This window comes from Ochotona princeps, chromosome 27, assembly GCF_030435755.1.
Source record: "Ochotona princeps isolate mOchPri1 chromosome 27, mOchPri1.hap1, whole genome shotgun sequence".
NCBI classification, from domain to species: domain Eukaryota; kingdom Metazoa; phylum Chordata; class Mammalia; order Lagomorpha; family Ochotonidae; genus Ochotona; species Ochotona princeps.
This window is the reverse complement of record NC_080858.1, coordinates 7,963,527-7,991,508: the sequence shown is the minus strand read 5'-3', so window position 1 is coordinate 7,991,508 and position 27,982 is coordinate 7,963,527. Positions and strand designations below refer to the sequence as shown.

General features: G+C 42.9%; 1 protein-coding gene across 1 annotated transcript in view; it reads right to left on the bottom strand.

Moving 5' to 3' along the window:
• The window catches only part of ITPR2 (inositol 1,4,5-trisphosphate receptor type 2), a 418,343-nt gene that overhangs the window by 293,503 nt on the left and 96,858 nt on the right, over nt 1–27,982 (bottom strand). The window contains exons 10-13 of the mRNA XM_058655945.1: nt 18,271–18,315; nt 8,104–8,255; nt 3,252–3,351; nt 2,572–2,732 (exon numbers count right to left, since the gene is read on the bottom strand). Coding sequence (XP_058511928.1) covers nt 2,572–2,732; nt 3,252–3,351; nt 8,104–8,255; nt 18,271–18,315 — 458 coding nt within the window. The remainder of the gene's footprint in view (nt 1–2,571; nt 2,733–3,251; nt 3,352–8,103; nt 8,256–18,270; nt 18,316–27,982) is intronic.

Sequence of the window (27,982 nt, the reverse complement as noted above, 5' to 3'; positions counted from 1 at the left end):
AGCTCTTCTGTTCAGTGATTCACTCCCCAAGCGACCACAACAGCTGAAGCTGAACCCATCCGAAGTTAGGAGCATGGAACCTCTCCCGGGTCTCCCACGCAGGTGCAGGGTCCCAATGCATTGGGCCATCCTTGACTGCTTTCCCAGGCCACAAGCAGGAAGCTGGATGGGAAGTGGAGCTGCCAGGATTAGAACCGGTGCCCATATGGGATCCTGGTGCATGCAAGGTGAGGACATTCGCCATTAGGCTACCGCGCCAAGCCATACCTAACACATAAAATGCTAAATACGTGTGTGTATGTGTGTGTGAACTTTAAAAATTGATGGAAAATGGAATTACTAGGTAAGTCTATTTTGGTGCAAAATAATTTTGAAAACCATGCTTACAGAGAAATCATCAAAAAGTGCATAGAAAATGTGCATCACAGGAAAAACCCTCAGATTCCGAAATAATTTTTATACCAATATCTTTCAATTCCATTTTCCACATGCCTTTAAAAAATACGGATTCACTTATTGTTATTTACCTAAAAGGAAGAGTAACCGAAAGAGAGGGAGAGAGAGAGATCTTCTACGCACTGGTTAGCTCCTGCAATGGCCATGTCTAGTTTAGGCCATTGTCTAGTTTAGGTCTAGTTTAGGCCAAAGGCAGAAGTTCAGAACTCCATCTGGATTCCCAAAGTGGGTGACATTGGCCCCCTACTTGGGTGACCCTCCACCACCTTCCCTGACACCCAAGCAAAGAAGTAAACCAAAGCGGATTAGCCAGGATTTGAATCAGTGCTCACATAAGATGCCATCACAGGCGGTGGCTTAACCCACAATGCTACAATGCCAACTGCTTCCATGAGTTTCTGAAGCAAACTCAAGTAAGCTTCACCACCAAGCTCGGAAAAAGTGCATCCCACGAGCTATGGCAACGGCAGGAAACACAGCATGATAAGAACGTATGAAGCCCTTCACCAATCCAAAGTCCAACCCTAGCATCTTAGAGGAAATATCGCTTGGATTTGTGTGACAGTGGTTTCCCTGCATTGCTTTGCAGTTCTTCCAAATGCTTAAATATCCCCAAAAAGCTTATTGCTGCTTGGTTTTGAACTTCACTGGTAATAATATAGCAAGCATACTTCTTGGGTGCTGTTTTCACTTGGTCTGATTTTTTTATATATATATTTATCAAAATCCTTAAATGTAAAAGGGTACCTGCAGCTGGAACCTGTGGCTCAGTCCCTTCATGTTCCTTTATGTGAAATACAAACACCTGTCGTGGGGCTACCTGAAGGATTAGGTAAAACACACTAACAATGCCTCTCACAGCACCTGACACCAGGCTGGATGCCATCACTGCTATCATTCAGTATTATTCTCTTTCTCACATCCAGAAGCAAAGCTTAAGAACCAAATTTTGAGTGTCTCAGAAAGACTTCTCAGGGCAAAGATTCTTCTCTGGAATTTCTTCTCTGGAAACTAGAGAGGAGAAATGAGTCTAGAATAAGCCATATAGGAAAACATAAAACTTCTTACGGACTCTTAGAACTCTACATCCAAATTCCAAATCAGGTGCAACAGAAGGCATTAATCATGTCTGAAAAAGTACTTAAAGAGAAAGATCAGAGAAGACCATTTTGAGCCAACCAAAAAAATAGGGAAAATAAAATATTCCACTGGATTTTATTTTTTTTTTACTTATTTTTATTTGTCTTAAGATTTATGTATTTGAAAATGAAAGTGACAGAGAGGCACACACATATACAGAGACAGAGAAACCTTCTAACCATCGTTTTATTTTCCAAATTGCCCCCAGTAGCTGCGACTAGCACAGCTGAATCCCGGAGCCCAGAATTCCATCTAAATATTCCACACGGGAGGCAGGGCCCCAGACACTTAGGCCTTCGTCCTCTGACTTGCAGGGTGCATTAGCAGGGAGCCAGACCAGAAGCAAAGCATCTAGAGTTTGAACTGGTGCTCTGATATGGGTTACTGACATTGCAGGTGGCAGTTCAGTTCACAGTATCACAACATGGGCCCCCTAATTTTATTTGTTAAATGTACATTTGTGTATACATGTATATTCATGGACATTTAAATGAAAATATATATGAATTCATATGTTGGATATACATAATGCTGCAGTAATGAACTGTGCATATTGAAAACACGGTCTAAGATACATGTCCAGCCGAAACAACTACTATGTTGGAACAAATTAACATACATTGGATGAACAAGTCCAAGCATCCAATGTAAAACCAGGGGACTGTATAGTCAATAATGGTGTACTAAAATTCTTACTAACTGAATAAATTCTAGCTTTTCTTACCACAAAGCAGAAAAAAGCAGTAACTATGGCAGATGAGAGATGTCTTCATTCGTTCCAGTAGATTCTAACTTCACCGTTTTCACTTATCAACCATGAAGAAAAGCAAACAATTTCCCACCTCATCCCAGAGCAGGTGTACTGCTATGAACATTCTAAATACCTCCCCTGAGTCATGCACTCCTTTAGGGCTTGCTGCAGGAATTGACAACTGGCTCAGAACTACCAAGCACTGATATTTACATGTCACTGACCTTCTCTCATTCTGCGTGATCGTGCCGGTCTCCAACTTCTTCACTGTGGTTGCTAACACTTTATTGGCATCATTGGCGAAGTCCAAGTCTCGGACCTCGGACAGTGGGACAGACACGATGGCAAAGGCTTCTTTATCTTCTTTTGTTTGGCAGGTTCCAATCTGAAAGGGATGTTTTCCATTAAGGTTAGGTGTGTGGGGGTCAGTTTTGTAAAGCTTAGCTTGTGAATTTACTGCTTAGTAAACATGCTTTTCAATACTTTCATGGGTCCCAGTAGTATACACAGGCTTGTATAATCTTTTCACTTTTCTTCCCTCTTTGTTTGTTTTCTATTTTTTTTTTGCATTTTTATTAACATAAATAGAAGAAATTCTGTGAGTTCTATAGGTACACTTCCAAAAAGTCAATCACATTTTCTTAAAACAAGCATAAGGATCAGCGCATCTCAAGAATGACCCAATAAGAACAGAGAATGCAAGCATAGGATGTCCACGTGCGCCCCCCACTAGGGCAGGAGGTAAGGACACAGTGGCTCTCCATGCTCGTTTCGAACCCTGTTCCCACAGCAGCCCTGGGAGTGCCATCCCTTTCACTGTTCCCCTTGGTTTCGGATTCACACTTCACCTTAACCTCAATACCCACAGCACTGAGGTGAAAACAGCATCCTTAGCAACACTTACCTTCAACATAACAGGCCTCTCTTCATCTGTGTCTATGGGAATGCTAGTACTGGTCACCCATGTGTTGGTGCACAAATGCCTTAACCGAACATACGAGTTCCTAAAAGCAAAACATGGAGTACCTGATTATAAAAATTGAATGCACTTACATAATGACTTAATAACAGTTCCATGCCTGAGACAATCATTAATGTATACATTAGCCTAGGGGACAGCTCAAGATTTATCTGATTTAAGGGAAAATGCTGAGTTATAGACTACTTCCAAGCATGCAGTACTTTTTCTTAAAATATATTACCTAGGCCAATCGGGGTTCCTGGACCAGCAACAGCAGCGTTATCTGGGAATACCTTAGAAAGGCTCTGATCTCCCCCCATCCCAGAGCACAGATTCACAAACTCAGGATGGAACCCAAATGGGGAGATTCAACAGGTTCTCCTGGCAATTCAGACATGGGATCAAGTCAGAGCACCGACAGAAGGACCAACTCAGCTAAAACTACTCCCTGACACTGTCCAGGTTGTACTTTAACTTTCTGAATCTACAAGTACCTACAGTCAATCATTACTCATGAGTTCAGGCTTGTCAGTTCTCCTGCTGACTGACTAATTGATCTTGATATCCCCAAGGTCAGTTCTCGAGCACCTCCAGTGGTCATCCAAGGACACCCATGAAGCGGTTAAAAAGAGTGGTCCCAGAGGTACGTTTCCAGGCAGAGGCCAAACATGGTGACATGCTGCCTTTCCACTGAGCTCTCCAAATGCAGTAACACCTGTCACCTTGTTTCTCCCATTCGTGTGCATTTTCATGGCAATTGTGATGGTCAAGATGGCCCATATACATGACACTGAAGTGGTGTCTACTGCTTGCAGACACAAGAAGGCTGTGATGGGCCTTATGGTGAAATTATTTAGGCTAGGTAAGCATCTTTCAGGTATAAGCTACAGCGTTGTTAATCCCAAGTTCAATAACAAATTCACACTACTTACTAAGGTATCTTCAAACAGAAACGCACAAACCAACGTAATGTACTGACAGATGGACAGAAATACAAAGAAACCTTATATGCACATCCCCTACAATCAAGGGGGACCAGTGTTTGCTGAATGCAGTTACTGCAGATGCCAAAACTGACCATGCATGAAGTGGTAGGGAGTGCTTGAGCAAGGACACAGAGGACTCAACCCAACTGAAACACCAGCATTTCTATGAATCCTTTATTAACGTCATCTCTCTGACAAATGTGTGTAGAGTACCTCTGTCTTTCAAGAGCTCAAGAGTTCAGGATAAAATAATAAATACTCAATGACATCGCTGTCCTATATAAGGTGCAAAGCAGTTGGGCCGACAGCAGAAAATTAAACCAAATGCATGGGGTCTAAGGAAAACAATCATTAAACAACATGTCTCCACTCATCTGTAAGAGGGGATAAGACAGAATCTAAGTCTCAAAACTCTAAAGTAGAAAACGCCCCAATTATCCAAATAATCAGATCCCTACATGCTTCTACTTGTCCACTTCCTGCCTTCCACGCTGAACTGTGCAGGAGACGCTGTTTGCACACAGATGCCTCCCCACTGCATTGCAGTCATTCAGAAAGCGAAGCCATCACTCGCTGGCTCAGTGACTATTTCTCCTATTTTACTCACACATTTGTTCACTACATACTAGTGAGTCAACATATGCTCTTGGGTGCCAAAGCAAACAAATCATGCTCTGGTTTAATAACTGACCAATTGCCAGGATTTGAGAAATGAGTTAACTGTTCAGGACACAGGCCACAGAATTCTGCTGTCGCTCAAACCCCGGTGCGATTTGACTATCGGGTTTCTGTAATATTGCAGGGCAGTAGTTAAGAGTCCAGACATGAAATTCACACATTTCAGGCTCAGATTCCACTATGGTAATATAACACAGAACTATTAGATTGACATCTTCTATCAGGGGTTCTCAAACTTGGCTGCTTACCACCTGGGAAGCCTTCACAACACCACTGCCCAAGTTGAGAGTAGGAGCCAGACATCAGAACTTTTTAAAATTTCCAGAAAGCACTGGAGTTGTAGCACAGTGAGTTAATCCACTGCCTCACAGGCTCATGTGTTGGTTGCTCCAGCACCAATTCAACTCCCTGCTAATATGCCTAGGAAACACAGCAAGGAGATGGCCCAAGCTCTTGGGACCCAGCAGCGCATGTGGCAGATCCAGATGCATCTGTTGGTTTTTGGTTTCAACCTGGCTCAGCCCTGGCTATTGGCTGCCATTTGAGGAGTCTACCAACTGACGGAAAATCTCAATCTCTCTCTTTCTCTCCTTCCCCCTCTCTCCCTCCCTACCTCTCTGTACCTCTGTAAATAAATCTTTAAAATTAGATAACTAGTAAAAATTAAAATTCCCAAGACCTCCTACCTACAGAAAATGAAAGGAACTACCACATCAAACCTCTAAAACCTAAGATCTAGTCCACAGACCAGCAGCACTGACACCATCTGAGAGCTTGTGAGGAATGCTTCTGCCCCTGACCAAGTGTCAGAGCCCCTGAGGATCCAGCACACAACAAAGGAAGCACTGTCCCACAGAGCTTAACACTGGATTCCGCAGATAATACTTCGTTAAAAAGCAAAACCTGCATCCCACTCCCAAAGCTGATTCCATATGTGGCCAACACATGCAAAGAGCCCAGTTCCACTCAAACATGCTAATCCACAGCATCAAGAGAGGTACTGCACTGACTCAGCCTCCAGATTCTGGTACGGTAGAGTCACTGCCAGGGCTACAAGAGATCATTTAGAAGGAACTTGACACTACACTCAGCACATAGCTCAAGCTGTATTGGAACAGTCATCATCTGTTGACGGATGCAAGCTTTCATGCCAAGAATGACAAGTGACTGCTTATTAATGGAAAATCCCACGTTACACTGAGAAGCACCAACAGTTGTGATTAGTAATGATTTAACAGTTCCACAGAAAGCTTTGTCATGGGTCTACACACCTTACACTGACAATCATTTCATTTTTGCTAGCTCATTTCTAAAACCAATAACAGCATGGCAAAGGATTGACTGAGATCTCAGTATTTGAAAGAGAAGGCCAGAGACATGGGTCAGATCAAACCTCTTTCCAGGATCACATTACAGAAAAAGGAAACGCATGAGAAGGACCCTCAGGATCAGGCCAGGGCTCAGCTGCATTTCTTCTGAGTGAATATGGCAACCTAATACCCAGAAAGCTCCACTGCAGGTATTTCATCACAATGTTGATATAAGAATTTCTTTCACCCCCTCAAGAGGGAGCTATACAACCATATCTGGATCTTTGAGTAGGAACCAACCATGGTCATCTGCCCGAAGCCAGGTACAACACTGCTTCCTCAAAGCCAATGTTTGGAACCATGGCACTCGAACAACACAACAAGATTCAGAATGTATTACAGTCACCATCACAGTGCCACTGCCAGGAAGTGGACAGCTGTAGTCAAGAGATCAGAACTAACAGAGTTGAATTTGGAGTTGCACATGTGGTGCCCGTGGGACACCCACGTCTCATTTCAGACTGAGTTTAATTCCTAACTGTGCTCCCAGGTGCAGCGTCCTGTTGATGCCACACACCTCAGGGCTTCATATTGCATTCTCGGCTCCCAGTTTCAGCCTGACCCAGCCTGGTTATTGTGGGCATTTGGACAGTGAATCAGCAGACAGGGGTGATTTTTCCTTCCCTCTCCTTTCTCTTTCACATCTCCAATAAATAGAATAACACTTTAAACCATTTTATATAGCAAATTTCAAGTCAAAGAATAAAAGAAACTGACTTCAAGCTTTGTCTTCCAAGATTCTCAGTCACTCCCTCAGGTCCAACTATACTGGACTTAAAAATATCTGGGGAGAGCCCAGCACGATAGCCTAGTGGCTAAATCCTCACCTTGCATCTGCCAGGATCCCTTGTGGGATCCAGTTCATATTCCAATTGTTCCACTTTCCATCCAGCTCCCTGCTTGTGGCCTGGGAACGCAATAGAAGATGGCCCAAGGCCTTGGGAACCTGCACCCATGTAGGAGACCCAGAGAAGGCTCCTGGCTCGTGGCTTCAGGTCAGCTCAGCTCCGGCTATTGTAACCACTTGGTGAGTGAACCAGCTGACAGAAGATCTTACTGCCTCTCCTTCCTTCTGTGAATCATAATACTGAAAAAAAATCTGGAGAATATCAAGACTCAGTCCTTCAATTCATTCAGATCTTTTCTCCAATAATTTCTTAAGACTCTCACCTCGTCAAACTCTTTACATCCTACAACTCTCTGTTCCAGACATTTTTATCACCTGACCTATTTTATGCTTGCTGGTCGGCATGCTGCCCGTCACCCCCACCTTCATGTAACAATACAACAAGGTTGTTCAATGCTGTCTTGCCAATGCCAAGGGCAATGCCTGGAATGTATCCAACGCTGAATAAATATTTGTTGACTAAATAAGTGAATAAATGGGTTAATGAGTCAACACAATGGAGAATTTGACATAGAAAAAATAAATGATAAATGTATTAACAGAAATGCTTTTAGATTATTTTCTAGTTTAGTAACCAAAGGTCTTAACAAGTTATAGGAATAAAAAACTCAAATGAATTTTTCAGAATTTCTTCAGTCTTGAGCATTTTAATTATTAAGAATAAAATAAACAATGTTAATCTACTCTCAAGAGGCCCAATGCTTTATACATCTTAATTTCACCTTGCTCCCTTGATATCGCAAAAATCATATTACCATTATGATGTTAATTTCTCATCTGCTGGTTCAAAAATCATATTATGTTAATTTCTTACCTGTTGGCCAAACTAGTCAAAGGAGCATCTTTTAAATTACCTTGGAACCAGGCAGTCAGCTCTCTGTAGCGTTGTGGCATCCAACTCAAAAAGGGACGCTATGTCGTTGCCATGTGGAACGGAGACCAGGGTGTACATGATTTTCTCCCCCGCTTGACGCTTCTTTTTTGAGGTTGGGAGGTCTCCATCTCTCTGCAGAGACGATACAGGTTATTCACTCCTATTAGGAGTTGTAACACACTTCCCCAGATAAACAAAAGATACGCTTTCAGCATGCATCCCTTCACGGGTTACAGAGAGCCTACTGCATATCACGCCTCCGCAGCAGCACAGGCTGGGCAGCCTTGAAAAGTCACACCTGACTCCGGCGGAAGGCTATGCCTGGGTACACCACTAAAGCATTAATTGTCACAAGAGTTACAGTTCTTTCTCTGTTCCCTCTAATCTATTTGCAAAATATAATTTTGACCATCCACATGGAAAATATACACAGAGAAGAAACAGAGCGCTGAATTATCTGGACTTCAGCCAGGAAAGAGTAAGTATGACAGAGGAGCATTCATATCCAACTCACCAGCCACAATTTGCACATTAACCTGAGACATCAGCAGCAACATTTCCATTAAGCTGATATTCCCTCAGCTCCAAGACCATAAAACAATTGCATAAAAAATAAAATCAAAACAGGACTTCACACACAGGTGTCTTCACGAGGATGTGAGATTTGGTTAGTACTTCCAGCATATCCTACCCTTTAAGCAGGCACCCATATAGGATTAACGAACTTCCCTAAGCCCAGTGACTATAGAAGAAACAGAAGCACAGGAAACCAAATTAACACAGCCAATGCAATATAACCTTGGGGATTAGGTAGGCAGTTATTTGCACACAGTTATCAAAAAGGCCACTGCACCATCACAGGAAAGTAAATGAATGTAAATGAGAGGAATAGGAGGCTCCAAAGGTTTGTCCACCAATAAGCATTTATGAAATGACTGCTGTGATGAGCCACTCCACCTGATCGAAGTAGCCATTCAGAATCCCACCCAAGCCCACGACTGTGAATACCACTACACGTGGATCAGAAAACTCCTGCAGTTTTGTGTCTGCTCACTTCTGTAAATGGTGTTCACGTTGGTAGCACTACTGAACTGTGACTGGATAAAGGAAACAGACATGGTTCCCACACATGAGGAGGATTTTAATCTACTTGTGTCCTCATGGCCCAGCAGCACCTGATAGATAGCTCCTGCCAGTTTCGCGTTAAACGTCTTTGGCAAAGACCAAAGTGTAGATTTCAGCAAACTCTCTCCAAGTGGTCTTTCTTGACTGGGTTCTCATCAGTAAACATGCATGCTGTTTACTGATCAGAAAAAAGCAGGGCTAACATACCATCTGAGGCAGCACAGGTGTGTGGGAAAGGAGACAAGGCAGAAATATCTGAATTTACACAGACTTCACACAAAGCCAGGGTCCTGGCTGTTCTCATTTATCTTCTAACTCTCTGGGCAAGGAAGGTGAGCTTCATAATTTTCATAAAACACTAAATGCATTACCTATGGGAGATGGCGTGACTAATGAGGGAAGGAGAGGAAGGCAGTGAAGGGGAAAGAAAGAAGAGAGGGAATTCTCACCCCAAATTCAGCCGGAAGCTAATCAAAGTTGGAGTTTTGGCCTCGAGTTCTTAAACCCTGAACAAGACTCCGGAAAGAGCAGTCACGAATTCATGACTAAATTTCTTCATTCCAAAAAAAAAAAAAAAAAAATTCCTCTTCAGTCATAAAATCCACTTCCATAATGACCCGCATTGGAGACATGGAAATCTAAGATTCAAGATGAAATGTATGAGGGGGCAAAACAACCTCTTGCCCTGCAGGAAGAAACAACCTCTTGCCCTGCAGGAAGAAAATGTAAATGTCTTTAACCCTACACCAAGAAGAAACTGTCAGATGAGTTAAGGGAGACAGCTGAGTGAATTGCCTAACAGGCAAGAATCATAGGATCTCAAATTGGGGAGTCTATAGCAATCACCTGTGAACTGAAACTTCTTCCCAAATCCCCCAGCACCTAAACAAGGAAAAATTCTGTGCTCTGGAATTTACTTCTCTTGAAGATATTCTGGTTCACTCTAGAAATTCAGACATCATTTGTACAGCCTTGCTCATTTCCCGCATTTCTGGGTTGGAAGATCCTCAAGGAAAGGGAAAGGGCGGGAATGGGAAAGCAGGAAGAAAAGCAGAAAAGGAAACGATTCGAGGCACTAACAGAAAATCAGGAATGTGTAAGAAAGCTTGCCTATTCTGCAAGTTGTTCTAATTGGCAAGAGAAAACATATAAAATATGTCAAATTTTGAGGACTGAGTACTGCTATTTAGATATTATTCCATTTTACAGAGGAGCAAACCAATGCTCTAGGGGTCAGGTTCACATCATTATAATATGATCCAGCTGAAAATTAAACCATGCTCCAGCTGATTACCAGCCCTTACTCTAAACTAAATATACTACAGAGAGACGGTGATAATCAAGAAGCTCCCAGAAAACCATCAGCTGACAACTTGGCAAAGATACACACAACCAAGCCGACACTTTTGCCTGTTTGTCTGCACTTTTGCAATGCCTACTGCTGAACATGATGTTGTTTGTTTTTATAAAAGAAAGTAAGATGCCAAGAAAAGCCCAGGGACAGATGGTTTCACAGCTGAATTCTACCAAACAGTCAAAGAAAACAGAAGTAGAGGGAAAAATACCAAGTTTATTTTATGAGACCAGTTTTATCCTAATATCAAAGGCAAAGACATCACACAAAAACTATAGTATCTTTGATAAGCATGCCTGTAAAACTCCTCAATAAAATATCAGCACATCGAATTCAACAACACATCAAAAACATTCACATAATGACCAGCTGAATTTAACTCTGGGATGCAGGGTTGGTTTAAACATATGCAAAACAAGCAATGTGATACACCACACCAGTGATGAACAACACAGGACCATCTCAAGACATACAAACAAAGCCTGCAGCAGCTTCAACAAACTTCGGTGATGAAAACATCCAACAATATGTGTACAAAAGAATAACTCAACAAATCATTTATAAAATGCCACAGCCAAGCGGTGATGTGGAATAGTGGGATTAAGCTGCTACCTGCAACCCAAACATCCGAAACAGGTGCCTATTCTCTTTCAATTCAAGTTCGCTGCTCCACTTCCAATCCAAATCCCCGCTAACGAACCTGAAAAGCAGTGAAAGATAGTCCAAGTTCTTGCACCCCTGTACCCACACAGCGAATCTGAATGAGGCTCCTGGCTTTGGCCTGGCTCAGCCGCACCCCTTGTGGTCATTCAGGGAGCTAATAGCAGATGATGGGACGGGACGGGAGAGGATGAGATGGGACGAGAGGGGAAGGGACAGCACAGAATGTTATTACCAGGGAAGGGGAGAGATGAAAGGGTGGAAAGTTACTATCATGTTGAAATAGCACATATAGACAGCTAATGTATAGTATAAACACTCTGATGTAAAATATGTTGTATACTGGGAAGTTGTGAATAATTTCAAGTACATTTGTCATATATAAAAAAGCAACCATGTGAGCAACTGTTGTTATCATTTCTGCTATGTGTGATTATGTATATGTTATTAAGATGTTGTCAAATATACATAACCTCAAAATGAGGAAGGGAATGAGAAAAGGAGAAAGGGAAAGGAAAATGGAAAAAGGGAAAAAGGAGAGGGAAGGGAAAGGAAAGACAGGGTGTGGTGTTCCATGGAACTACGGCATGCAGCTCCACATGGAAGCCCATGGATCACATTCAGACAGCAGCTTTCCCTGGAGGCTCAGAGATCAATGCTAGCCCTGACACCTCACGGCTGTCCAGCTACACAGCTAAGGCAAGAACAGGTCTACAAAACCCTCTAACCCAGGACCTAACAGAATACCATGTACAACCATGAGTAACTTCTCAAGGTTCAAAAGCACAGTGAAATCTGATTTTGAATATGATAATGATTAAGAGAAAGAAGATTAACAAAGAGGAAGTAGGGCCTGCATTGTGGTACAGTGAGTTAACCTGCCATCTAGGATGATGTCATCCCATGCAAGTACCAGTTCAAGTCCCGGTGGCTCCAATTCTGAACCAGCTCCCTGCTAAGGCACCTGAGAAGGCAGTGGGAACACAGCTCAACTGCCTGGCTCCCCACCATCCACATGTAGAACCTGTTTTGGAGTTCCAGGCTCCTGGATTGGGAACCGATAAGAGGAGACTGCATCCTACTAGAAGAAGACAGAAACCGAGCAAAGATTTTTCTGTTGTACAAATACCCCAAAGAACTTTATGAATATGTAGGCAATGGGATTCATGCAGCAGTAGCTTAATGGAATACCGCAAAGGAACAATTAAAATACAATTTTGACGAAGAAAAATAAAATGAATTATACCAAAGTTTAAAGAAAATATTTACTTATTTAACTTCATTACTTATTCATCTTCATTTTTATTAAAAAAGAAGAGACAGAAAAATAAAAAGCCATCTTCCACCCTTCTGGCTCGCTCCCCAAATTCATACAATAGCTAGGACTGAGCCTAGAGCCTTGAACTCTATTCAGTGTCCCACATGGGCGGCGGCAATTCAAGCACACAGGCTGTCATCTGCTGCCTCCCAGAAGGCATATTAGCGGGATGGAGGCTCAGAATCGGGCAGTCAGGACTGAAACCAGGCACTCAATGCAGAATCACCCAGGGGACGTCACCACTGCACCCCACACCAGCCCCAAGAAGCATTTCACTAGCAGAAGATCAGCATGTATCTTACACAAAGGCAGTTAGTGAGCAAGAACCCAGCAGTTTCTCTCACCACGGCCCAGCACACATGCAACCAATGAGAATATCAGAATACACTATATTCTCAACAGGGACATGTGTCATCCAATTTCCTGAGGTTCCCGCACATCAATCTTCTAAATACAATATAGTTTCATTTAAGTTTTCCTTTAAGGAAAATGTACTAATTGATACCATTTATTTGATATTTTAACAATGAAAGTTAAAATTACAATCTGGCATTGTGATGTATGTACTGGTCATTTGTGAGTTCGCTTAGTAGCAGACAGTCTTGCATTCTCTGTCCTTCCAGCATAGAAACTGAGGCGAATTGTCCAGTCGCACAACAAGAGGCCAGGCCCATACTCCTGGACACTGCCACTCTGGCCTGCCCTCCTTGGTAATGGCTCACCTACACGAGCAGGCAGGAGCCTCTCTCTTTCGGTAGTCTTACACTATCAGAAGAATCTCTGCCAAACTCAAAAAAAAAGAAAAACTCATTAATTGGGATTAATCCAAAGAGGTCACTCGAAGTTGGTAATGAGGGTCCATGGCTTTATTTAAATCACACAGAGTCTGTGGTATGCATCTCTCCTTAAATAGGTGGCTGAGATATTTGGAAGACAGTTTTAATGGGCAGAAAAGTCCCTTTCTAAGTGACAACTGTTTTTGTGCAAGAGTTCTAACATGTCTAGAAGTTTTTAAAAGTGCTCCTACGGTCTTAAGCAACTTTTAATATCTTGCTCTCTGCTAATTTCTATTTTTTTTTAAGATTTATTGATTTTTATTGGAAAGTCAGATATACAGAGAGGAGGAGAGACAGAGAGGAAGATCTTCCATCTGTTGATTCACTCCCCAAGCGGCTGCAAAGGCTGGAGCTGAGCCAATCTGAAGCCAGGAGCCAGGAGCTTCTTTCGGGTCTCCCATATGGGTTCAGCGTCCCAAGGCTTTGGGCCGTCCTTGACTGCTTTCCCAGGACACAAACAGGGAGCTGGATGGGAAGTGGGGCTGCTGGGATTAGTACCGGTGCCAATATAGGATCCTGGCGCGTTCAAGGCGAGGACTTTAGCTGCTAGGCTATAGCACCGGGCCCCTCTCTGCTAATTTCTTCAACAAATTCATTAGCAAACTTCAAGCCAGTTTTTCAGAATTAGCTAGTAAATCTGAGTAATGAATTATAAATCTACAACTTTCAATGCCTGAATTGAGCTTCAACACTAAAGATAATCAATGGTGTATCTTCATAACATGAAGACAATTCTGTTCAAAATCCTGTGCTGGAAGATTCAAAAGGCTCATGAACAAATGAACTTAGAAGACTGGCGCACTGGGATGAAGGGAATTTTCAAAATCCATGCCTAGCGTTTTTCACAATATGCATTTTGCATGAACTTTTAGAAGACACCCTCAGGTAAACCCACACTGATTTTCAAAGTAAGGGAATAAACAAACAAAAAAAGGGCACTGGACACTGATCCTTGCAAAGCATTTACAGAAACACAAAGCCCTCCTGCGTGACGGACACAGACTACAGAACTGCAGAGCTTAAACACGTGTCCCAGGCAGCATCCCGGGGCTCTCCACAGCACGTTCCACCGAGGGTGGCGCAGGGTCTCCGGCTGCTAGCCCAGCACGCTGAGCTCCCATCACAAACCAGCACTTCTCCCTTGGCACGAAGGGCATCCAGCCCTTGGGTTTCCCAAGGAGGACTCTCCCCTTAGGAGAAGTCAGCCCCGTCACACCCAGGCTTCTCCAAGCTTCTGGCTAGCCAGGGGGCCTGGGGGTGGCTGCACAGCAGTGGGGTCCCTGGACACCTTCTCCATGACTCATGGTGAGTCACCAGGTTGCGGCAGACACAGCACACTGCCGTTTGGCGGTGGGAGAAGCGAGGTCTGCATCTCCAGGGCCAGTTCCCACTGGAGCCCAGTGAGAGCCCTGCCGCCTCCAGCTCTCCTCCCACCCTCTGCGGCTGCTGTGGCTGCCTTACATAACCACCACACACAGGGCTTGCTGTTCTATGCGGCAAGCGCTCTTTGCCTTGCCAAGGTTCCCTCACAAATTGTTACTCATTTCCCTTTTTTCTTTCTTTTCCCTGTCACCTCACTGGTGATGAATATACAAGAAAACTCCAGGAAATTTGGGGGAGGGGTGGGAGAAAAGGATTCTTTCATAATCTGGTAAATTGCCCTGCTCACGAAATGCAACACAATAGAATTTTCTTCTAAGATTTCTTTATTTTCCTTGGAAAGTCAGATTTATAGAGAGAAAGAGAGACAGAGAGAAAGATCTTTCATTCTCTGATTAACTCCCCAGATGGCCACAATGGCCAGAGCTGAGCCAATCTGAAGCCAGAAGCCAAGAGCTTCGCCTGGGTCTCCCACGTAGATGCAGGGTACCAAGGCTTTGGGCCGTCCTCTGCTGTTTTCTCAGGCCAGGAAGGGAGCTAGATGGGAATTAGAGCAGCCAGGACATGAACTGGCACCAAATGGCATGCTGATGTTTGAAGGTGGAGGATTAGTCAGTTGAGCCATTGTGCCAGCACCACACACAATACAATTTTCAAAAATATGTTAGAGTTTTCCTGGCTTCTGGAACATACCCACTTGTGTATGTTAAGGCACACAGAACAGCACTCAGTGGGGAAGGTTGGGCCCAGGGTTACTGCACAACTTTGGGACACAGTTTCAATTGCTACAGTGGTGGGTGTGGAGTACAGCTGCTGGGCCCAGCCAGCAGAGGCCACAGGTGCTGCTAAACATCCCACAGCAGAAATAACTTCCTTGGCCCTCACAACACAGTGCTGCCTTTCTTTCCAACCTCAGGCTTACCAAGGTCCTGAAAGCCCAGCACAACCAAAAAGACTCCAGTTCCCACTGCCCATAAACACAGTGACACCAACAGAGATGGCATTATTTCAGCAAACCAGTGGGGAAGATGCAACTTGTTTTCAAAGCATAGAAACAGTCAGTGTCAGGTTCCCGGCTTGGCTGGACACGATTCCAGTGTTTCCAGGGTCCCTGGGGATGCTGGACATTAACATGGACTCCTTCACACAATAAACAGCAATCGGAGTCTTAATGGGAGCTCTGACACACGCCGCCTAATTTCAGCATCAGCACATATTAACCTCAGAAACATCAACCGTGGAAGGCAGCTTCTCAATTACAGAGGAAATATTCGCTGGACATAAAATATAGACAATATAGAGGGAAAATCAGGAAAGACAAAATTAGTACAGTTACAGTGAACTTGGTGTGACAGGCACACAGATCTGTGGTGAAGTGCGGGTTGCATTCCATTAACGGGAAACCAATTTGCTAGTTTATAGGCTTGGAGGTCAACTCTAAGGGTTCTTTTCTTTCAACAGGAATAACACACTACTACGGGTGTGAGTGGTCTATACAAAGACTAGCCCTGAGCCACGGAGATAGCTTTCTGCTTCCACATTCTCAGCAGTGTTTGCCATCAAGAGGCAAGGGGTTGGGAATGGGATCTGGAGAGGGGAGAGAATGGACTCTATCGTCTCCACTCGGAGGTCTCTCTGAGATGACAGACAAGCTACAGTCAGGAATTCCTGCAGTCCAGCAAACACACTGTGTCATGTGCAATTAACAGTACTGCTAGTGACATCTGCTTAACACACAAGAACCTCCTGCCTCTTCTTCAGATTCTCTCCGACATTTTTCTAACGTTAATCATTTGAACTTAGGTGAGGTGACAGGTCATCGCAATTTTGACCTACATTTCCCTGACAATCATAAAACTACTAAATGAAAACATAGAGGAAACTGCTACGTGTCTGGTCTGGACAAGGATTCTCCAAATGAAACCTCCGAAGCACAGGCAATGAAAGCACCATGGACAACTGAGATTATATCCAACTAAAAAGCACCTGCACATCCAGGAAAACTGCTACAGAATAAAGAAAAAACTTGATGAGGCAAAATATTTGCAAACTATAAATCTGACAAGGAGACATTATCTAGGCTTTATAAGGAACTAAACAACTTGGGAAAGAAAAAAAGTCCAATCCAATTTAAAAATAGGCCAAAGACCCAAATACACATAGAGGAAATTTTTTTTAACATTTAGTTTTGTCTCCATTTTTTGAAAAATCATAATCATACATAATTACAGGGTACACAGTGACTTTATGATATATGTATACAGTATGAATGACTGAATCAAGTTAATTAATATCTATCACCTTGAACATTTATCATGTATCCCTCTTGTCTCACTGTAACTTTGAACCCAACAAATAGAATGATGTAGTTATAATACTGCAGATTTCAAAAGGGAATGCTATATCACTATGAAATTACTGAGCTACAGACTGTGTCTGTATTGTATAACACTACCTAAATTGCTTTTTTAAAAACCATCTAGGGTGAACGTGTAGCCTACCAGCTTGGATGCCACATGAGAGAGTCCACTTCCTCTCCTGGAGTGTCTGGGTTCCAGCCCCAGAGCCATGCCTGATTCCAGCTTCCTGCTGATGCACACACCCTGGAGGCAGAGGTGCTGGCTGGGGTGTCTGAGTCTCTGCCACCCAGGTTCGTGACCTGCAGCTCTGGTCTGACCCATCCCTGGCTGTTGGAGACATCTGGGGAGGACATCAGCAAAGGAGAGTGGTTTCCCTACGGGGAGAGGAGACCAGCAGAAAGGAGTGCACCCGCACTGGCCGGCTCTCAGTCTCTGCTTCAGAAGTAAAGAAATTGTTCAAATCCAGTCCAGTATCCAGAAGTTTTGTCTACATCACAACAAACTATACTGAGTTTCTAAATGTTTCACTGTTGTACTCACAGTACAACATGGGAAATGAGCAGGAATGGGTAATGAACATGGTAAACAAGAATAAACATTTCCAAACACTGATGCTCAGTGAAGAACAAGATGCTTTTCCCGTTGCACACCCCAGAACATCAGGAAAAAGTCAGTTATCTACATGCCTGATGCTTCCATCTGCTCCTCAACGATAGAATTCAAATGACTCCAAACCTGAAAGAGTGGTCTTATGGTCCAATTTAAACATGGTGCCACATTTACACTACAGTTTCCTAAGTTCTGGACATGTCTGGTAACTAGACCACATCACCCACATCTCAGACCCTAGTTGGCCTCACTACTGGACATCAAATGGCCTGTATGTTTCAGAAATCTTCCCGATACCCACTACTAGGCATCTTTAATCTAAGCCACATCATCTCTCACCTTTCATCTCTGATCTACAGTCCAGAGACCCAATCTCAATCTCTCTCTCTCTCTGTCTCTGTCTCTCTCTCACTAGTTTTTAAATTTAATGCTAGATTTTCAATTTGTTCCTAAAAAGCACACCAAGCCAAATGTTTGTGATAGGGAGGGGGACAATTCTACTCACCACATTTTTGCCTTCATTTTGGGCATCTCGATAATCAGGATTCAGCTGGGGAGAGAAAAAAAACAAAACTAGATTTGAATTGCTGGTAAAAGCACACTAACCAAACCAGTGATCTGTAATTCACCTCACTACTTCATTAATTTTAATGTAAAAAGAAACTATCAAAGGAACCATTCATTAGAAGCACAATTCAAAATATTAATATCAGGGCCCAGCATGGCAGCCTAGCAGCTAAAGTCCTCGCTTTGCACACCCCGGGGTCCCATATGGGTGCTGGTTCTAATCCCGGCGGTGCCACTAACCATCTAGCTCCCTGCTTGTGGCCTGGGAAAGCAGTCGAGGACGGCCCTAGGTCATGGGACCCTGCACCCGCGTGGGAGACCTTGAAGAAACTCCTGGCTCCTGGCTTCAGATTGGCTCAGCTCTGGCCTTTGCAGCCGCTTGGGGAGTGAATCAACAGATGGAAGATCTTCCTCTCTGTCTCTCCTCCTCTCTGTATATCTGACTTCACAATAAAAATAAACAAGTCTTTTTTTAAAAATTAACATCAAACCCTTGTGACAGTAAACAAGAGCTTATGATGCCAAATGGCAGGTCTTGATGTGGGTTAGTACTGCTGGCATCCTTGCTGAAGTGAGAGCTGACAATCTCATCTCTGGGGAAGCATTCAAGAGATCTCACCACTGTAGACATTGAACAGTGTACTCAGAGACCAGTTTTTAAAAGCAGACCACATGAAAGTTTTATCAATGATTCAAGGCCATGAATGACATGCCATACACACACACACACATGCACACACGCCTACACACACAGGTAAGGAAGCAAGGTGTAAGAGCAAATTTGCATCAAAAGCACTGCTTAACACAGGCTGACCTTTGAAACTAACACCTTAAAAAAAAAAGCTTGGATATGGCGTTTAGGAGTCATTCTAATGAGAAGAAGTAAGATGTATTTAGCGTTCACTCAAGCACCAACTGGTCAGAATGCCTAACCCCTGGCGCTACTTGTCCACCAGGGGTTAGACCTCAGGATAGCCAGGGTGATCATTTGCAAAGCAACAGAGTTAAAGGTTATTTTCCTTTAACCATTGGAACATAAATCAAGTGACGAGTAAGATTTACAATCTCATTTTGAATTACACTAAACATAAAGCAAAAGAGTCTTTCTTAAGATGACATTTGGTTAATAGCTGTAGGAAATGCTGTTCTCAGCGTATCACTAAATATTAATGAAGGTACTAACCAAAAAAAAAAAAAAAGGCAAAATGAAACTAGCACTCTAAATCTCCAAAGAGTTGACAGTAATTCTATGAGGGGTCCTGCAAAAATTCACAGAAAATGCATACACCTACACCTGGACTTAATTCATTTTAATGCCATTTCCCCTCCCATTTGAAGTATCCTGAAGCAGGCTGTTCTTGCTGAGGGGCAGGAACCGCCCAGCTTTTCTCTTCTGCACTCATAGATCTCACTGCAAGCCAGTGGCCACAAAGTCAAGAAGACACCTGCTATGTTTCCCAGTGCCTGTGCACTGACAGAGAGCTGAGAATTCATCATATGGAAGGGCTTTTCCATGACTAAGAAGGTATTGTCAAACAACAGAAAATTCTCTAATCAGCGCATCTCATCCACTATCCTGCCACCCACAAGTCACTATCATCTTACCACCATGGAGTCCATGATGCTCAAAAGAAGCCGGGCAGAAGTATGGGGAAAGCTGATGACAACAGGGGTCATTCTGAGATGGGGAGAAGAGAGAAAGAAGACTGCACGCTGCTTGTACGAACCATGTTGTCTGAGAATAACACAGACAGCCAAGGAGAAGGATGCAATGATGACATCCGCCAACGAGGAAGTGCACTGGGAATGAACCCCGCTGTCTGCCCTGCAGCTGGACACAGAGGGAGAGGACTGCCATGCCACAGAACCACGGACACGGCACTCAGCACTGCTGGCTCTGCACAGAGCTCATCTGTCCGAGGACACGAGGCAGGAAAAGCGGGAAGAATGGAGGGGAATAGAAAATGTAATTTCCTGAAATGTTTTCAAGAAAAGTAAATAAAACCTCTATTTAAAGGCAACATGTAGAACTAAAAGAACAACACAAAAATTACAATAATATAAATGATAAAGTAATCATAAAAGATTTACATATGTCAAGGAGGATTTCAATCAAACTAAAAGCATACATTAAAAAGTCCATTTTTGCAGCAAAAAAAATACAGTTGATAATACAGAAAATGAGTGATGCAGAAGAAAAGACATTTAAACCTGTCCCTCAAGACAGAGGAAAAAGGTACTCATACACAAGTGGAATTCTGAAAAAAAAAGTCAATTGTCAGGGTGGGCAACTTGGGAACCGTAAAGGAAAGGAGTAAGTGAAACACAAGCAATAAAATCTAATAGAAAGTGAAAATTTCCCCAAGTGTAGAAAGAACTGCGCATGCCCAGGTTATCCCATTCCAGCAAAATCAACTACACAGACTAACACAGCTGTTCAAGGATGATAACAGAGAACTAGAAGGAAAGAAGTGACAGGGATGCCAGAAATTACCTGCTCTGATCATGACTGGATAAAAATGGATAGCATGCAATGGAGGCTGGATAGCCAAAGTGGTTCACACAATGGCGTCCAACCTACTGACACCTGCAACCGCAGGATCAATCTCAGAAACAGGAAGAAGAACAAATACAAGGCATGATTTCATCCATATTAAATATAAGAACAAACTAACTCAGCTGTGGAGAGACAAGTTAGAAACTTACTTAACGTGTTCAGGGAGAGTGGGGAAAAGAAAGACGAACCCAGTGGAAGACCTAAGATGGCAGTGTACGAGTATCTACAAGAGGCAGCGTGAGAAGACCGAGTTTCCAGTTGGTGCTGGGCCTGCGATTATAAGGCCTAGAGGTTGAGCTTGCCTTTTCTACACTGGCTAGAATGAGTTTCAACAAATGGTGAATTAATTTACCTCTTATCTGCTGATTAATCAAACTCTATAGAAAACAAACATTTTATTACTAAGGAAACTTACAGTATAATTTCAGAAAGGATTCCTCCAACTATTTTAGTCCAATATTGCAACAGCTGTGTAAAACTTATTTTCTTTTATAGAATTCCAACTTTTCTAAGTTAAAAAAAATCCAGACTATAATTTTCATCTAAATTATGTTCAAAATATATATATATACACAATTAAACAAGAATATCTCTTAAAGGCAATGTTTTCAACAGTAAACATCAGAACAGTTGGCTTTCAATACTGCTAAGTATTCATAACTAAGCAGTGTACAGAAACAGGAATTAACATGCCTAAGTCAAAAGCAAAATAAGGAGCAGGTGTTTGCTGCACTGGCTAGGCCACCACAAAGGGTGTCTCTGTCCCACCCTGGAATTCCTGGGTTCAAGTCCCACCTCCTTTCTGTATTCTCCATTCTAGTTTCCTGCTGACATAAGGCAGTAGGTAGCATCTCAAGTGCTTAAGTCCCTGTCACCGCCATGGGAAACCCTAAATGAGCCCCCAACTCCCACCTTCAGTCGGGCCGAGCTCTAGGGGTGTGAGCATTTGAACAGTGAGCCAGATGGCAAAGCTCCTCCCCCTCTCCTCTAGCCATTTCCTCTCCCTTTGCTTACTTTAAAAGAAGTATTTTACAAAGAAAATATCAATGAAATACAAAAAAATTTACACCCTCTGAAACCTACACCGTATTTTTGTTTCCAAAACAGTGTTACTTTCCAAACTTCATTCTTCAAATATTTCACCTGTTTAGGATCTTTCAGTTCAATCCCTGGTTAGCTGGCTAGAAGGTGGTTCCACGTTCTTGCTTCATACAGAATGCCAGGGCCTGAAGACCGGCATCCTAATCCCAAGGAATTCAGGGTCCTCCCTCACAGAATGAGAACATGTCTATGACTAAGCCTTATTTATACGTCGACACACTTTACAAAACCTTATCTTCGCCCGTAACACGAAACATGATGTCAGTCAGATTTTGCCTCATGTCTCTCAGCTGTAATGCATTTTTTAAAAATAATCATCACAGATAGTATTTCACTGAATTCATTAAACTTTAAATAATAATGGAATGATAAGGGAAAGGAGAAAAAAAGCTGCCTCAATAAATCTGAGGCTTTATAATTTCAACAATAATAACTTTATAAAGAAAGTAAATACAGGCTTGAATTTACACTACACTACTGCTTTCCCTCTTTCTCACAGTATCAGTAATTACTAAAGTAAGTAGACAAAATATGAATAGGAAAAGTATTATTTTTTTAAAAGGAGGACACGTGATTACATGAAGATTCCTGAATCTTTTAGGACTATAAAGGAAATATTCACTTATTATAAAAAATAAATTACAAATGTGATATTGCAGAAAGAGAGCACAAATATGATATTCAACCATTTATTCAGAGATTATTGATAGAGCGCCGATAGCAGGCAAAGCCTTCTGGCATATGACATTTTGGCAAAGACAGAGAACAGACGGTTCCTCTCCACCAGACCTTCCAATCAAGGAGGAAAAACAAGACATAAATACAGTCAGCTGTAATGCAAAATAAAATGTGCCCAGAGACATAAGACAGGGATGAATAATTTATACATAATATAGGTCAGGAAAGAGGGATCTGTGGTGGGCAAATACATTCAAGAATTATTCATGAAGAGAGTAGTATTTAAGATTAGCCTTTAAGGAGAAGAGAACTTCATCTGGCAGAGAAGGAAGGAGGGAAGGAGCAGCTGGGCAGAGCTGGAGAAGCCAAGGTCCGGCAGGGGAGAGAGAGGACAACTCCTCGGTGTCATTCACAGCATACATTCTCTGTGCATGCAAAGGTTCCTGCACTTAACCCCCCAATCACGCTACAGCCAGAGCCTCTGCGACCCTCTTCCAAATGAGGCTTCCAGGTTAGGAAACAGAGGCTGGGGACTCTCGGGCTGCACCTGCTGGTGCCAAGAGCACATGGCTTCACACCTGCCTCTGGAAATTCAGACAGGAATGAGCCAAGGAAAGAAGCAAGATCAGCCCAGACCTCAAAACCTAAGCTAGAAAGCTTGCACCTTGCTGTGAAGGGGCAGTGAGACAGAAGATGAGGGGGGCAAGGTCTCCAAGTGCAATGTGCAAGCCGACAGATACAGCCCAACCAAGATGGAAGGAAGACGAGGATGTGAAAGAGTCCGCAGAAATACAATCAGTCAAATCGGGACATACAAACTGAGAGAGAAAAAATATGTTAATTGGGACACTCTAGATTTTAATTCTGATCTAAGAAAAATCATGATGGGGGTATAGGGGAAAATAATGTAGTATTAGATATATTTCTTGAGTATATAGTGCCACAGATTATCCAAGATCTAATTCATGGTCCCCAGTAGCCATGGGAACGGGTGACAGAGACAGAATAACTATGAATGGAAAAAGTAGAGAAAGAAGCCAAGGAAACAGAGAGCAAAGTCACAGAAACCCCAGCCCTGGGCACCATGAATGCAACAACTACATCCTTCTCTCAAACACAACAGAAGCTCCTCAGCCCGTATCCAACAGGCTTTCTCTTAAAATAAATATATACAGCACGAACTTAGAAACGAAGCCCTTTTCTTATGATTGGAACATCTGATATTTAAATACAGAGATGTTTAAAAGTATAGCCCTAATATTCCTGAGATTCTACACTAATGTAGTGTTAAGCAATACATCTCTAATTAATTCGTTACATCCAAAGGCAATTGCAGCCAGGAAACAAGTGTTTACTGCCACCTGGTGGAAGTTTTAACCACGTACAAACAAAGAAGCTAGAATGAAAGAGCAACATGAAGTTAGGCTGTATTGCTTGGTCTATCTTGTTTAGGAATGGATCACCAGAAGTTATTCCTTGATTAAGTTCCAAAATAGCAGAATATAGGAAGCAGCAGATCGAAGATCGTGATGCTTGGTTTATCATTCCTCCCATGGCTGCAGGAAGAACAAATCTCCAGGGCTCCTTCCTATAGTATCCTACCCAAACGTGAAATGATTTTCTCTCGTGGAGACACAGTTGTAAACTTTAATATGATGACACAGCAAGATAATACGAGAAAAAGATCAGTGACACGATGCACATAAGTGTGCTGATAGCTGTGCTGTGTAGCAAACATTCACACGTCAACAACCTTCCCCTCCTGCCAGCTAACAAACCAACATTCTTGGTGCTGGCATTGAACACAGCAAATAAATCCACTGCCTGTCATGACAGCATCCCCAGCGGGCACCTATTCGAGGCTCATGCTGCTCCACTTTCTATCCATCTTGTTGATAATGTCCTGGGAAGGCAACAGAGGATTGCCCATGTGTTTGGGCCCCGTACACATGAGGAGAAATCCAGAAAAAGTTCCAGGCTCCCAGTTTCGACCTGCCACAGTCCTGACCATTGTAACTACTGGAGGAGTGAAGCAATGGATGGAAGATTCTTGTTCTCTCTCCCCCTCGCCCCTGCTCCCTCTCCTTCAAATAGATACAAGAATAAATCTATTAAAAAAAAAAAAACATGGTTCTACACTAATTCATGCAGCCAAAACATACTATTTATTACCATGTTCATTCCAATTTTTAATTTTTAAAATTTTTATTTATTATTAGAAAGTCAGATCAGATTTACCGAGAAAAGCAGACAGAGAGAAAGATTTTCCATCTGTTGGCTTACTCCCCAAGCGGCCGCAATGGCCAGAGCTGAGCATATCCAAAGCCAAAAGCCAGGAGTTTCGTCTGGGTCTCCCATGTGGGTGCAGGCTCCTAAAGCTTTGGGCCATCTGCCACTGCTCTACCAGGCCACAGAGAACTGGACAGGAAGTGGAGCACTTGGGACATGAACCGGCACCCATATGGGATCTTGGCACTTGCAAAGTGAGGATTAAGATACTGAGCTATCACGTTGGGCACATCGCTAATTTTTTTTTAATTACTTGTTCGTAGAGTTAAAACTAAAAATCCTAAAAATTACTGAGTGATTTAGCATTTAACTTATAAATGTTAATAGATTTAAAGATGAAACCCAAGTTATCTTAGATGCCATGTATGATGGAAGGTTGTGAACAAGAGGTCTCAGTGCCCTGGGGAGTGAGTTGATAGGATTCTATTCTAGATGACCAACTCTTACAGGACAAGGATCACACGCTCGTCACTTTGGTTTTCTTTACAACATCACAAATAGTGCTCCCGCCTGGATGGAATCCAACAAACAACTGGGCAGTTTTCATGTAACCCACAACAGGGTTTCCATAACTGTCACACCTCTGGTGTCACGGGGAGTGCCCTCACGCACTGCCAGCCATGCACTAGATGCCAGCAGCCCCATCTCCCAGACTGCGATAATTACATGTCTGCAGATGCTGCGGGCATCACCCGCAGCTGCACAGCACAGGTGGCGACGAAGCATGCGGCCCCAGTGCTGTCACTGTCCTGTGTTGTGAGTGAAAGAAAATCTGTGACTGGATTTCCTTCCCTGAACAGTGAAATGACCGGATTTACAATGACCACAGTCCTCATGATTCATCTATTTAACTACTGAATGTAAATTACATGTCAGATACTGTGCTAGGCACAAGCCATCCAGGGGTAAGACAGATGTAGGGGGCAAAACAGTCATTAGCTGAGTAAACATAATGCATGGTATAAAAGCATCTATAAAATGACGTGCTGTGACAAGCCCAAAGAAATGCTATAGGTATTTCTTCCCTAACTGGGAGGTTTCTGAAACATCTAAACAGGTTTATGGAGAATAACTGTGACGTTATTCAGCACCAAAGCCTTTTAAAATGCTAAGATGCTAAACAAATATCTAACTATAGTACATTCTAAGAGCACAAGCCACCTTATTATGCAACAGCTTGAGTTAAACAAATTTATAGATCACAAAACCGTTTCAACTTGGCAAAAAAAAAAAAAACACCAATTCATTTCTGTTCTAAAGATTTCAACAAAAAAAAATCTTGGTAAAGTATGCAAAAATATGCTAATAAATCCAATGTACAGATGATTTTTTCAGCTGTCCTCCCAGATTAACACTCATTATACTTCACTCAATTCATTTAAGAGTAAATTCTCCCCCATTCATGTATTTTATAAACCATGGAAGGGACTGGCCAATTGGCACATTAAGCCTGACACATGCACTAGCACAGGTTATGGGATGAGGCAGTATATTCTATAGCAAGACACTACATGATTTTTCCAGGAAAACATGTTAAATAACTAAATACTGGCACACGTATCTGTCACACCAACCAACACGGCACCTGGCATGCCTGCATCCCACATCACAATCCCCCAGTTAAGGTCTCAGGTCCACATCAATTCAGCTTTCCTGAGAGGCAGCTTTGGCTTGGTCTAGCTCTGGGAACTACAGGTCCTTGCTGAGTAAACTTGTAGGTGAAAATTTCCTATCTTGGGTTTCGCCACTGCAGTGCAGTGGGTGAAGTCACCACCTGCAACACTGACATCCTACACGAGCGCTGGGACAGTCTCAGCTTCTCCACTTCTGATCCAGCTCCCTGCTGGTGTGCTGGAGCAAGCCATGGAGGATAGTCCTCGTGCCTTACTCCTACTACCCCCAGAGACCACCAGGTGTGGTTACTGACTCCTGCTCCTGCTGCTGTGGCCACTTGGGGAGTGAACCACAAGACAACAGGCATGTCTCTCCCATCCCCTTCTCTCTGTGACCCTACTTCTACAATACATAACTCAGACCTGGAGAAAAAGAATAAAAACAACTTCTTCTCTGTCTCTGCTGTTCAAATACACGCATTTTTTTTTAAAGACTTATTCACTTTATTACAGTCAGATATACAGAGAGGAGGAGAGACAGAGAGAGGAAGATCTTCCGTCCGATGATTCACTCCCCAAGTGAGCTGCAACGGCTGGTGAGCGCCAATCCAAAGCCGGGAACCAGGAACCTCCTCCAGGTCTCCCACGTGGGTGCAGGGTCCCAAGTCCTTGGGCCATCCTCGACTGCCTTCCCAGGCCACAAGCAGGGAGCTGGATGGGAAGTGGAGCTGCCGGGATTAGAACCGGCGCCCATATGGGATCCCGGGGCGTTCAAGGCGAGGACTCTAGCCGCTAGGCCATGCCGCCGGGCCCAAATACACGCATTTTTAAAATGAAGAAACAAATAACACACAACTAAATACTACTCCTAAATTATTTTCTTAAGTGATCTCACAAAGAAATACAAATTGTTGGTGAGGATAATGGTGATAAAACACTACTCTGTATCTTTCTTCCTTCCCCTCCGTAAAACCAAAAAGACTTAGCACTTGATGAGCATCTTGTAAGTACAAAGAGCTGTACATTCACTCTCCTCCTGAATTTCAAAATAATCCCATGTCATAGACACTATATGTACTTTGTTGCAGCCAAAGTAAGTCACATCCAGAGAGTGAATACTTGCTTTACAAACACACTAGAAGCAGTAAATGTGGAACTTTTAAAAAATTTATCTTTAAAAGATTTATTTATTTTTATTTGAAAGGTAGATTTCCAGAAAGAAGACAAGGCATAGAGATAAAAAATCTTCCATCCATTGGCACACTAACCAAATGGCTGCCAATCCAAAGCCAGGAGCCAGCAGCCAAGAGCCTCTTCCAGGGCTCCCACACAGGTACAGGGTCTCAATGACCTGTACCACCCTCTAATGCTTTCCTAGGCACACTGGCAAGGAGCTGGATTGAAAGCAGAAC